The 12,450-nt window shown below is 42.6% G+C and overlaps 1 protein-coding gene across 10 annotated transcripts in view; it reads right to left on the minus strand.

Annotated features, from left to right (window-relative positions):
* Window positions 1–12,450, minus strand: part of col14a1a (collagen, type XIV, alpha 1a) — a 75,397-nt gene that overhangs the window by 52,835 nt on the left and 10,112 nt on the right. For 9 of the 10 annotated variants that reach the window (XR_014116876.1, XR_004776569.2, XM_081696133.1 and 6 more), the window contains exons 4-5: window positions 11,114–11,257; window positions 10,931–11,020 (exon numbers count right to left, since the gene is read on the minus strand). The exons of the other annotated variant lie outside the window; for it this stretch is intronic. Coding sequence is in view for 7 of the 9 variants with exons in the window: in XM_081696133.1 (XP_081552259.1) it covers window positions 10,931–11,020; window positions 11,114–11,257 (234 nt within the window). In the remaining 2 variants the exon portion in view is untranslated. The remainder of the gene's footprint in view (window positions 1–10,930; window positions 11,021–11,113; window positions 11,258–12,450) is intronic. 10 annotated transcript variants of the gene reach the window in all.

The raw sequence follows: 12,450 nt of genomic DNA on the forward strand, positions 1-12,450 counted from the left end.
GCAATCTGTATTATAAAATGTTCTGTTGACTACTGCCATGAGGATTAATGTGCCTGTGTAAATGTGGATCTAACAACTTCAAAAATTCATTCCAGCTCATTCCACTCAATGTGGTAACAGTGATATATCAACAAAACAGAAAATATCAAAGACGTTCATGCAGCTTTGTATAAACAATTCCAAATAGTTAGCTGAAAGAAAATCTATCGTAAAATCAAATGGACGGACAGATGCGTGATATATCCGCAGCATGCTCATCCACAAAGTTGAGATGCTTGTGCTCTTCCTAGATATGAATGTGAATCCAAACCATCTGAAAGGGCCTTCTAAGGCAGAACAATCCAGAGATTATGTCTCTGTTGTCATATAAAAACCAAGAGTGTACAGAGAGAGAGAGAGAGAGCCAGAGAGAGAGAGAGAGAAAGAGAGAGAGAGAGAGACTAAGAAAAAGAACCAGAGGCTGAGAGATAGTCCAAAAGTCGTGTTTAAATACCATTCAGCTATTCAAACCATTCCCTGCCCACACTGCTTGGCTGCGTGGAGAAAGCCTGGTCCCAGCTTCTCTATTCTCCAAAAGAATGCAGACTGCTATTTTTGAAAGGCAGAGGGAAGCAGAGCTGGTTGGCCTGACCTCCGCAGGGCAGGTTTTACACGTAGACCACAGCCGCATCTACATCAGCCTTCTCTCGGATGGCGTGCCACGGCAAATATGTTATGGCTTCTGGAAGCCGCACCGCTCGCTGCCAGGATTGCTGAGCCGGTTAAGGGCTGGCTCCGTTTAAAAGAGCCAGCATAGCTAATTGGTCCACTCAGTCCAAACAAGCTGCGCTAACAGACAGTGTAAGATTAAGTCCAGCGTAGGATTTTGAGGATTTTTGAATGGTTTTGTCATGCTCGGGGTAGCACTGTCACCAGTGAAATCAACTGAGTGTGTCATTGTCTTAGTGAATGAGGCCCAAAGTTCCAGGAAAATACAGGCACGAATCTGACATTGCCTGGAACACACAAAGAGCTTTTCTTGCTTTCCAGAGTTGGCACGAGGCATGAGGGGAGCCACAGGTCAATTCACATTTACCCCTCTGTGGACTGAATGCACCAGGAGGGGGGAGGGTGAAGGGAGAAAAGACCTTGAAAAGCATTTTTGATGCTAATGTGTAGGGACAATGATCCAGCCCACATCCAGATTCCTCCCTATGCACCAACTGCAAAGCACGCTAATTACGATCCTACATGCTTCTTAAAACCGACTGATCTCCAATACTGCATGTACTCAGCTTTTAAAACTATTCTAAGCTACTAGCTGAGTTTCGTCCAATTACGGAATACATAGTACATCTGACCAATCCACGATAGTAAAGTTATACCTTTGACCAAGCTCAGAGTGCTGAGTCACATGGCCCAACCCAGACTCCATGCTGTTTTACTTCAGTTTTATAACGTTCAGGTCTCATGCTCCTCTAGCCTACAGCTAGCCTCCGGTTCAGTTTCACACCCTCAACGTTCGGCCTACTTAATTATTCAGAGTGCAGGACCTTGTTACTACTGTCTGGTTCCCTTCAAAGCTCATCTACTGCTTTTGCCTTTCTAATTTCTCCTTTTTTAACTGCTATTTGACAAATCTTTTTTAAAAAGGCCCAAGTCTGTCTGGCAGTGAAGTTGGGTTTACACTGATTTCCTTTTGTCAGGTGCTTTCTCCAGGTTTCTAGTGAAGCACAGACTCTCGCAGCGTCTGGCCTGCAGGGACTGTGTTGAATGAGTCTGGGTTAAGTATGGGAACAATGCTAACGAGAAAAGCCTTAGGCCACTGTGTGTGTGTGTCACCTTTAATTTCCAAACTCCTAGTATGAAAAGTTCAGTAGGGCTTTATTGTCATTTCAGCTATATACAAGTACACAGCAAAACGAAGCATGTTCCTCCAGGACCATGGTGCAGCACAAAACTAATGCAACAGACAACATGCTACACAAGTGCAAACCACACAGTACAGTGCAATAATACCATGCAATAAATACAGGACAGCACCAATACACAATGAACACACAGTGCATTTATTTTGACCAGTACAGTACTGGGAATATGTAAAGTGGGTTAGTGCATAGGAGTCGGTGACATGCTATACTGAACACAACAGTCACCAGTGGCAGCCAGAAGCTCCTCTTTAATTATTCACCATTCTGCCTCTACATTAGCACTTTCTAGACCCTCAATAAAAAAGCTTTTATATGTAATTATTGAGAAATCATTAGATAAACATTTGAATTTGTCGCCAAGTTTATACATTTTAAAGTACAGCCAGGACATAGTGCTAAATGATAATCAGGAATAGCTCCTAGGAATCAATTATTTAGCAAAATTTCTTAATTTTATTGTTGTGGATTTTTTTTTATATGTTCCATCTCCTAATATGTGCACAGCACAGATTGCTCATGTAGTCCCACTGAAAAAACTTGCATTCAAACGCCATAGATATCACCTGCATGGAAATTACTGAAAGGAATGTAGGTTATGTTTATGAACATCTATTTGCTTTATTGTGTAAGTGCTGTTGTTATCGTTATTATTACAAGTACTCTCATTCATCATCAGTGTTATTATTAATGTCACTGTTATAATCTCTACTTTCCTTTGCCATAACTCCCACTATATTCAGTGTGTTCATTTTGCAGTTTTGCTTCTGAAGGCACGTTATATTTTGCACAACACTTCTGTGCGATTACTATGACAACTGACCTTGTTTTTGTAAAGATCTTTGAAAACCAATAAATACGTTGTTTAAGAAATTGGTTCTTTGTACACCTCTTCTCTTTTACATGACTCATTTGAACTTTGTGCTGTGAGATTAGAAAGTCCACCTCTAACACCTCATTTCAGACTTTTAACGCGCATTAATCTCCCCTCCCAGATAATCACAAGGATGTCATTCTTACTTTTGATCACTGAAAAATACTCAGTTTATGATTCACCAGCATGTTTCAGCAAAGGTTTTACGCCACACTGTGCCAAATAAAATTCAGAATCCGACAGTTCCATGATATCCGTTTCAAAAGGTATAGAAAAAGAAATAAGTGAGCCGATTATTTGATTATTTGATTCCGCCATTCTCAGCCCTTCGGCTTTTCTCTGTTCATAAAAGTAAAGCACCTTGAGTTAAGCGTATACGAGGCAGTCAGCTCATGTAGCCCAGTGCAAAAGTACAGGGCCTAATCAGAATGTGCCAGCCCTCATCCATCAGAGACTTCACGCCATATCACCCCAGAGGGTTAACGAATGCCAACATCCATTAAGCGCCAGGGCAAGCAGTTTGCGGACTAAAAGTGGCCGCATATTTGAAAGATGCTGCACTTTAGCATTGAATCTTGGACACTTGCAATATAAAAGTGATTATATGAGAATGACTCAATGGATACGTGTAAGAGAGAGAGAGAGACAGAGAGAGAGCGAGAGAGAGAGAGAGAGAGAGCGAGAGAGCACTACTGTCCCCTCTGGTAATTAGTGAGCTACTTATCTCATGCCAAGCACTGCATTAGAAAGGTACTGTAATTAGAAGCGATGAGGCCAAGTCTCTGGCCCACTCCGCATGTGAAGGTCAAGAGCAGCAGTGTCCTTATGCCCGGGACTCTTCTACAGGCCAAGTACAGGCCTTGCACTTCATCAAGCTCAATCTTTCACCCTATTGGCCATCTGCCTTTTCTATGCAGTAAGCACATGTATGTAATAATGTACACTGTGGTGAAGAGTGTAGCAGAAATAAGTATTTTTCTGAACTTTATGTCAGCGTATCATACTGTATCTCATGCGAGCCTCTCCAGAATAATTGACAGTCGTTGTAAAATTGCCTGAAAATAAATGAAAAAAAAAAGGCTTTGTTCTGTATCAGCTTGCTCTTACATTGAAAATATAAGAAAAATCTAAGCTTTTAGTGAGGTAAACATCTTCAAATAATAATAAAAAACCTGCATTTATTACTGTGCCCACACTGACTTGTTTAGATAACAAGACTAAATCTTCTCTTATAATACTGGGTGTGGTAGGAAAAGCCAATTCTTCCATATGGAATCTGTTCAGATTCTGTGGGGCCCTTAGCCTTTCCATGAATACTCTGCTCCACAGGCTTTCAACACGGTTTTAGTCAGGGGACTGGGAACAGTCACTGCAAAAGCTTCATTCTGTGGTGAGTGAATCAGTTTTTTGAGTTATGCTTTGGACCATTGTCGGTTTTAACCTCTTGGCAGAGGCAGCCAGATTTTGATCTAAACTCCCACGGTGTATGAGAGAGTCCATGAAGATTCCAAGGGCCTGTGGATGGGAAAACAGCCGCACAACATCACAAATTCATATGCATACTTTATAGTGGGGATTAGATTCATTCTGCATGAACCTGACAATTCTTATGCCAAACCCATCTTTTTAATTTGTTGCACAAAAGTTCTATTTATACTTGAAACTTCTTGGTTTTTGCCCTAACGGTGCACAGATTGTTATTATCAGGTGTGAAGCTTTCTAATGGCTATTTTATTACTTCTCTTTTATTGATTTTATAAAGATCAATAACCAATTATTTAATTTTATTTGTATATTGATCTTCCACTTGTTTGTGGAAGAGTAAGGATATCTGAACTGCATGTTACTTTGTATTTATACCCAAGTGAAACAGAAAGACATGCATGACTATTTAAAGAGTTTCTACAAACGTATGAGAGCATAGGAGTTATGTTCAAAGCCGGTTTTACACTGAGCAATTATTGTGGCGATTATACTGTCACAGATGACAATCGCAAATCATTAAATAATTCTGTGGTTGTGAGTTAAAATCTGTGGTCTTTGTACGTCTGATGTGGCATGTTCCACAGCAGTCAGTTTAATGCCTCTGCTGCCAAAGACAGCCTACGATTATCCTCTGACAATGTCACACATTCTGCCCCAACATTTTGCTGTGTCACTGGTGCTATGAAGCACATCTAAAATCAACCAATATGGAGCAGCCTGAATTTACAGACAATTCACACAAACCACAAATAAACAGCATCAAGGCGAAATGAAAACAAAGTATGTGGGATTAAAATGTAAATGGTTTGTGGAATTATGTCAGTAGAGGAAATGCATTCTCGAAGTCGCTTATGGATGACAAAAGCAGAATATTGTAATTTTCTAGCATCATGGGTTTATTGCCAGAAAATATTTATCATATTATGTGACATTCAACACTGCTGGGATTTCGGCTGCATCTCATACAGTGTGAAATGCAATAAATACATCTCAAACAGCAAAGCCACTTTACAAAGGTAATATATAAATATGTCAGTTAGATTTTGTTCACAAACATTTCTAGGAATGACTAAAATTTCAACATAATATGTTTTTTTTATGTTTTTTTTCCTTAAATAAATGCTTATATTTCTCTCATATTTTAAGTGTAAGACTAAACCAATGAATAACAAAGACATTTTCCATAACCTATTTCATGCATATTTACTGCAGGCAATAGTCATTCTAGAGGGAATTGCAACTCCATTGTACAGCACTGAACCATATAGCTCTATATAGTTTTATACAGAGGAAATTAATAATGTACAGATGCTAAATGTTTACGATCATCTACCACATACCACATATCATATAATGACACAGGAAGGCTTTTTAAAAAGTTGCATAACTGTTGTTGTTTATGTTTATGTATATTCACTGTGCCCCAGTATCCCTTAATGTTTGCAAGTGTGCGATGGGCAATAGCAGACATAACTGTACCAGGCAAACAAAAAACAGAGCAGTGATTACAAATTGAACACAAGTTCATAACTGTAAACACACAAGCGATGTACTCACCACTGATTTAAAAGCTATTTGACAAGACCTTTGTAACTACTGAGCACTGTAATACTGAAAAATACTTAACCACAGATATTGACAAAGATTTCAGCACTCTGATGAAGAAAGAGCAGGTGTTGTTTCACCCTTCTTTCTTTTGTGTACGCTAAACAAAACTGCTCATTTAACATTAATGTTCAGATTTCAAATAAAACTTCAAATAAAACTTTTTTTTTTTTTTACTAATTAACTCATGATTGTAATATATCTATTTGGACAAGTAGAATATGCCTAGTTCCCACAGTTAGCCCACAGGCATTAGCTACACAGTGTTAGGGTACTGTGTCTGCTCTTTTCCTGATTCTAACAGCATTGACAGGTGAGTATCACACAAGCCTAACAAGCTCCTGTCATGTCACATCCCCAGGATCCCTTGCTACTCCACCAGTGGTCGTGAGGAAAAATGTCTTCCTCACAAAATGCCACTGGTTTATTTTTCATTCATCATTTTATAAGAGACACCGGGCCTTTACTGCATATTGGATGTGTGAGTGAGAGAGTGTGTGTGTGTGTGTGTTTGTGTGCGCACCAGTGTGCACTCCACATGACAGCTCTCACACAAAACTCCACCGAAGACATCAAAAATCCCTTTAGGGAAAAGTCTAAATAAATAATAATGCAAGAAATTAATGTGGTTATAAATATAATTGCATGGGCAGAATTTAATCCCAGCTCTGACGGGTGTTATGAAAATATTAGCTCCCCTTCGCGCCCTGTGCTGCCTCAGTTCTCCTGACTTTATGTGTGAGGAGTGTCATAGAAGAACCTCTTAAGTCATCTATTAGCCTGTGCTGACCTTCAACACCGGATATGAACCATTTGTTTGGCTGCCTACACCTTTTCAGACAAACAGCTGTGAAAACAAAGAACGTTTCAAATCTTTAAAGGGATTTAAAGACTCAAAGACGATGGACCAGGGGGAGAAGAAACCGAGGGAAAGAGAGAGAGAGAGGTCAGTCTCCTATGACCCCATAATCCCCTTCAGCAGCGTTTTATTAGGGTTGCCTCATCAAGAAGAGATGCACATCTACACTTGCACATTACTCCTCACAGCTGGCTCCTCTCCTCTCTTCCACAGGCTTCCTCAGGAGGGAGCAGGAGAAGCGAGCGCATCACGCAGTGTGCATGAAGGACACGTCTCCAGACTGCAGAAGCCCACTCAGACTTTCCCGAGGTAAAAGTGCAGAGCATTCCGAAATCCGCTCAAAGAAGAGTTTGGACAGATGTGCCTGAACCCTGAGACTGAACCAGAGCTAACCCCGCCCCCCCTCCACCTTAATTAAAGCCCGGGGTATTGCATAAAATCGATGACCTCATAAATAAATGATGTCACTGGTCTTCAAAGGAATAGCCTCCACTGCCGGGGAAAGCCATGGACGCCTAGGTCAGGGAGAGCAATAAACAAAAACAGGCCACAGATGTGGAGTTCTGCTGTATGATAGGACTTGCACTCCTCTGTAAATGACGTCCAACACACCAGGGCAGATAACCAGGGCACATATCTTTCATTAAAGTCTACTGACCAAAAGCACTACAGGCTAAATGCAATATAGGGATGAATACAGCAAATAAAGTCAATACCAGTTTGCTCCTGGGTCAGCTAATCTCACAACAGTCAGATCCTTGACTTGGTTGCTGTTTTCTTGGTTACATGGCAGATCGAATCAGACCATATTAAACAACCAGGAACAGAGTGAGCGAAAAAGCCTAAAAGTCTTTACAATATTTAAGGGTCTCTAATGCCATTTTGGTGACACAGCTATGGCTCTAGAAAGCTGGACGTTGGCCATATGGCTGGGAAGATTACACCAGAGTACAGCCGCACCATGAATTAATCAAGAAAACAGACTCTGCACACAGTCACTCAATCAGTGTGAGATTAAGAGGAAACCGCTGCACCAGTGTCCTGAGGCGAGTTATCAGAACAGAATTTTAAACACTCAGCTTGAGCTGATGAAAGTAGCGGAGTTCGTGTCTGTCATTGAAAACAGCACAACGAGCACGTAATAATAGAAACACTCCTGTAATTGTAACGCAAGGCATGGTGGCCCTGCCAATTAGCGAGCACTGCCAGTGTGTGATAGAGCTTCCTCGATGTAAAGGAGATGCAACTCATACTTTAAATGAGCTGAAATGAGATAAGAACATTATTATATATCATTTGCACAGCATAAAACATATATGGTCCTGGGTATGAATTACGTCCTTATGCTTAGGAACACGTAGGATCCAGGCTAAAGCCAAAGGCCTCATCGGAATTCCTGACCAGTCCAGGTGAGCAGACAAGAGCCACCACAAACAGTGTGTCTGTTCCAGCGGGGCCATGGGGCCAAAGCCTATCGGCTCCTTCCACCAGCGGGCCCCGATGTTTGATAGGACACCTTCCCTTCGCACTATCCTTCAGAGACACTCCTAGAGCCTCTGCTTCTTTGTGATGGCAATCCAGAAAGCTGCCCTTATCACTGCCAACCCCGGCAGCTATTAGCATTCTAAATGCTATTAGCATTCCCGACATCTATCCCAGACTAATGCTCGGCACTGGAGTGCCATTGTGGCCTGGGCCTTCCACAGTGCTGCCTAAAATAACGCTCCGTACCAGTGATCCCTCATTAAAAATGTTTCCTCGCAGGAAAATAAATTACACATCGAAAATATCATCACACCAGACTACACATTTCCATTAGCAAGAGAGGCCATCTAGAGAGAGGCTAATGTTCCATGTGTCTCCGTCAGCTTGGGTTTCTTCCTCTGATGGGAATGGGAACACATCACTGTGTGTTTGTCTCCGTGTGTCTCTCTTTGAAGCAGATTACAGTGGTTGCAGGTACTGGGCGACTCAACGATGACACCCCTGCCCCCACCTCCACTCCACCCTCCAGGACGCCCTGCAGTATCTTGCCCTTTGATAAATAGGGTCAGCAAAGCCTATTATCAAGCCCCTTCCACTCCTCCACCATTATCCACAGGGTTACGCGTCTGGCAGGCGTGGCCCCTGACCTTCACCGCCTTTTACCACGAGCCGAAAGACAAAACTTACTAGTCCAGGTGGCCTTAACTAGCTTGGAGCTAGCCGCTGTCTGAGAGGAGCGCCTCCTCCTCCCTTTGTCTGCCTCTCTGTCTCTCTCAAAACAATCACAGCTCTTCCTCGCTCACGCCGCTGTAATTTCTGGACTTAATGGTTCAAAGCCTGCCCACAGCCATTCAGAATCAGTGAGAGACAGGGAAAGCTGATGACAGCCTGCTGCGCCCAGATGTTGAACATGAATCAGGGTTGCAGGTGGCATCTCCAGACTCTTAATGTTGTGAACATTAGGACTGGCATTGCTCTGAAAGGCTGCCGGTTCATTCATCAGTGGAGAAAACGGAGCGATTTAGAACAACAACAGCAACAAAAAAAAAACAAAACATACCTTTGTTGAGCTCAAAGAGCAGTTTCACAGCCCGCACGAGGACATCAGATAGCCATTTACTTTCATTCTGTCTGTTTGGGCACACTCTCAGGACAGACACATCAAAAGGAGGTCTGGTTGTGTGACAGCACACAACCCCAGCCAGCACACACACAGTATACACTCATATGTACAAACACACATACACACCACAGTTGGATAGACCTGGGGGTGACTGGGTGAATGTGGGGGAAAAAAATCCCTTTTTCTGCCTAGCCAGGATAAGCACCAAAGCCCAGTATTGTTTGGCCAAAATGACCACATGAGAACTCCGTCATTCACACTAGTCACTAGCCATTGAACACAGATTTCTTTTCAGCAATTCCATGCATCCCCTGACTGCTTTACTGCAAAGCAGCAATCTGATATGAAGGTATTAAGTACTTAGTAAGTCCAGGTCATAGCACTTACAGTCAAAAAACAGCCCTGGGCTGTCCTAGAGCCCCGCCCCCAAACTGTCTCTGCGAATCCTCTCAGGCACTTTATTTCCCTCAAACAACTTCCACCCACAACGGGTCTTTGTGCCAAATTTCATCCTCTCTGGCCCATTAATTACTGCAGTTTGAGGAGAGTAAAAAAACAGGCTGCTAGGTTCTTTCTCAGCTTCCTAAGAGGAAGCCCAGTTTACATCCCATGCTGCATAGCAGTTTAATGCTGAGGTGCCCCAAATTAAAGACAACAAGCAAGACGTCCAAGACCAACACATCATCGCCTCGGCCGAATCGTCGTGACGAGGGGCCCAGATGCACCTCTGAGCCCTACAGCATTTTTCAAACCCTTCTCAGTCTAGATGAGGTTTTGCACTCTTTAAAATGAATGGCCATGGCTCTGCCCAGTACACCCGTAACAGTCTTTACTCCTGGGGCACTGAAGGAGCCAATGAAAACAGCAGATTGATCAGGCTGGATAATAGCAATCCTGTGTGACAATGCACTCGCATGGGCAACTGGGATTCGGCTCCCCCTCCAATTATGATCCTACAGATTTTTTAAAACCACACTCTCTGCCCCTCTCAAAGCACCATCTACTAAGCTGTCATGTTTCATAGCAGCACGTAATAACAGCACACACTTCTTCATACATCGCGCTAACGCTGAATGGTGGAGAACAGCCCCGATGCAAGGCTGAAGGTAAGCTAATACAGCCTCGCGCACAGGACCAGCAGAGATGGAAGGAAGACTGATCCTGGCGGACTCCAAGCCTGAAGTTTCAGCCGGGATCCTCATCTCTGACCTCGGCTTCGTGAACATGCTCATTTTTATCAAGCGCATCAGGGACGGGGGAGCTAGCCAGCACCAGCGGGCCATGAACCTCAGCGGATTCATTCCTTCAGTCCTCACACACCTCTGGTTCCTAAAGGCCAACAGATATCTTGGCAGAGCAACATTTCTCAACGGCAAAAGTGCAATCAAGATTTTGATCAACAACAACAACAACAAGAACAACAAAAAAAACCAAAACACCAAAGAATATGACATTTGAAACGCAGGACGCAACCAGGTCAATTCCACCAACAATCCAAAAATTCCACCAACAATTCCTCATATGAAGACATGAACGTTCTGAAGGTGTGAAGGGGTTAATGAAGGGGTATGTGAGAGGAACAATCAGTTTACCTCCTGATATCTCTGTGGGGTCTTGTGTAGGCAGGGTGTCTTTCAGTCTCTGCAGCTGAGTGCTCTCGCCATTCAGCTGGCTGTCCTTAGCTGTAGCAACCCAAGTAATTCAGCATGTGTAAAAAATTGTCTATAACCAGCAGGTGCAGTAGGAGGGCTTCATGACACTGGTGTTTTTCATACCTACGTATTTCGCGTGAAGTGCTCTACTTTGCTGGCTTCCCCTCACAGTCATAACCTTGACTGTGTACTCCTTCGTGGGATTGAAGTCATGTATTATCGCCTTATTCTCTCCCTTCGCCATGCGAAGCTCATTCCTCTCGCCACCTGTGATTGAATGCATATCGGTGACAGCAGGTTGATTAGTATGCGGTGCATTGCCTCGCCATTAATGTTAACAAAGCCATCAAAGCTCATTCCCTGCTCGGGCGGGCCCTTCCTCAATGTCAGATATGGAAGCGATGGGTTGCCAGGATAATCCTGTAGTGAGGATTTTGCGGGTGATTTGGCAACATGCGACGGGGTGCTCGTAGCAGCCTAATGCCGCAGGACGACGTGTTTATGTCTGACCTTCTGCTACAGCGGCGTAATATCTGTGCTCGGAAAAGCCACGTGCGATGTGTCCTATACTTTACACTCTGTGTGGCTGGGTGCTAAAAAATTTATGCAAATAAATAAATATTTGCACTTGCTTGCATATTGAATAATGAGTTTCCTTTAAGTGTAGAGCAGCTGGTGACACTTTGTCCTTCTTTTAGTTTAAGCATCTGTATGCCTTGCTGTGTTTTCAAGGAATTTATTCCTTATATATGTTTGTTGACGCTTACTGGCTGCAAAAGAAAAAATTATTTTCCTTTTTTACAAGTCTAATGTGTGTGTGCGCGTGTAATACAATTGGAACTTTGCAACCAGTTGAAAGCACAATTCCGTCAAACTTCTCCCGTATGTAATATTTAGATAAAAATGATAAAACACATATAGCTACACAAAACTATCAAAACAAAATTAACATCCTCTACATTTGCCTTGAGAGAACAGCAAATTAATTTTGACTTTACTCTTCCGACACTGTAGCACTGCTTTAAGCAATGTTATTGAATTTATGGTTCATGTCAAGCTGCAACAAATCAGTGCTAATTGTGGCTAATGTGCAGAAATCCAAATCAATGTTGAATATGTTAATTGTTGAACAGCAACACATTTTCAGCTGTATATTACAAAATCTGTTCAGATTCCCATGCAAAACCATTTCTCTTCTTTTAAATATGACAAAATAGCTAATACTAGAGACAGACAAGTTCCACACATATTCATTTATTATATCCACTACATGCACACGTGATTTGCAAAGGCAAGCTGCAGACAGTGGCGCGGGCTTCTATCGTTTGTTTTATGACCTTAGATAAGCCTCACTTTCCACTTCACTTAACCTCTCCAGGTTTCCACGTCAAGCACTCCAGCCGCCGTTATGTGGCCTCCACTCCGTCCCTATATCTGAAAACCCAGACTGTCTCCCCCAG

The sequence above is a fragment of the Electrophorus electricus genome, chromosome 14 (assembly GCF_041902795.1).
Source record: "Electrophorus electricus isolate QZ-2024a chromosome 14, ASM4190279v1, whole genome shotgun sequence".
Lineage (NCBI taxonomy): Eukaryota > Metazoa > Chordata > Actinopteri > Gymnotiformes > Gymnotidae > Electrophorus > Electrophorus electricus.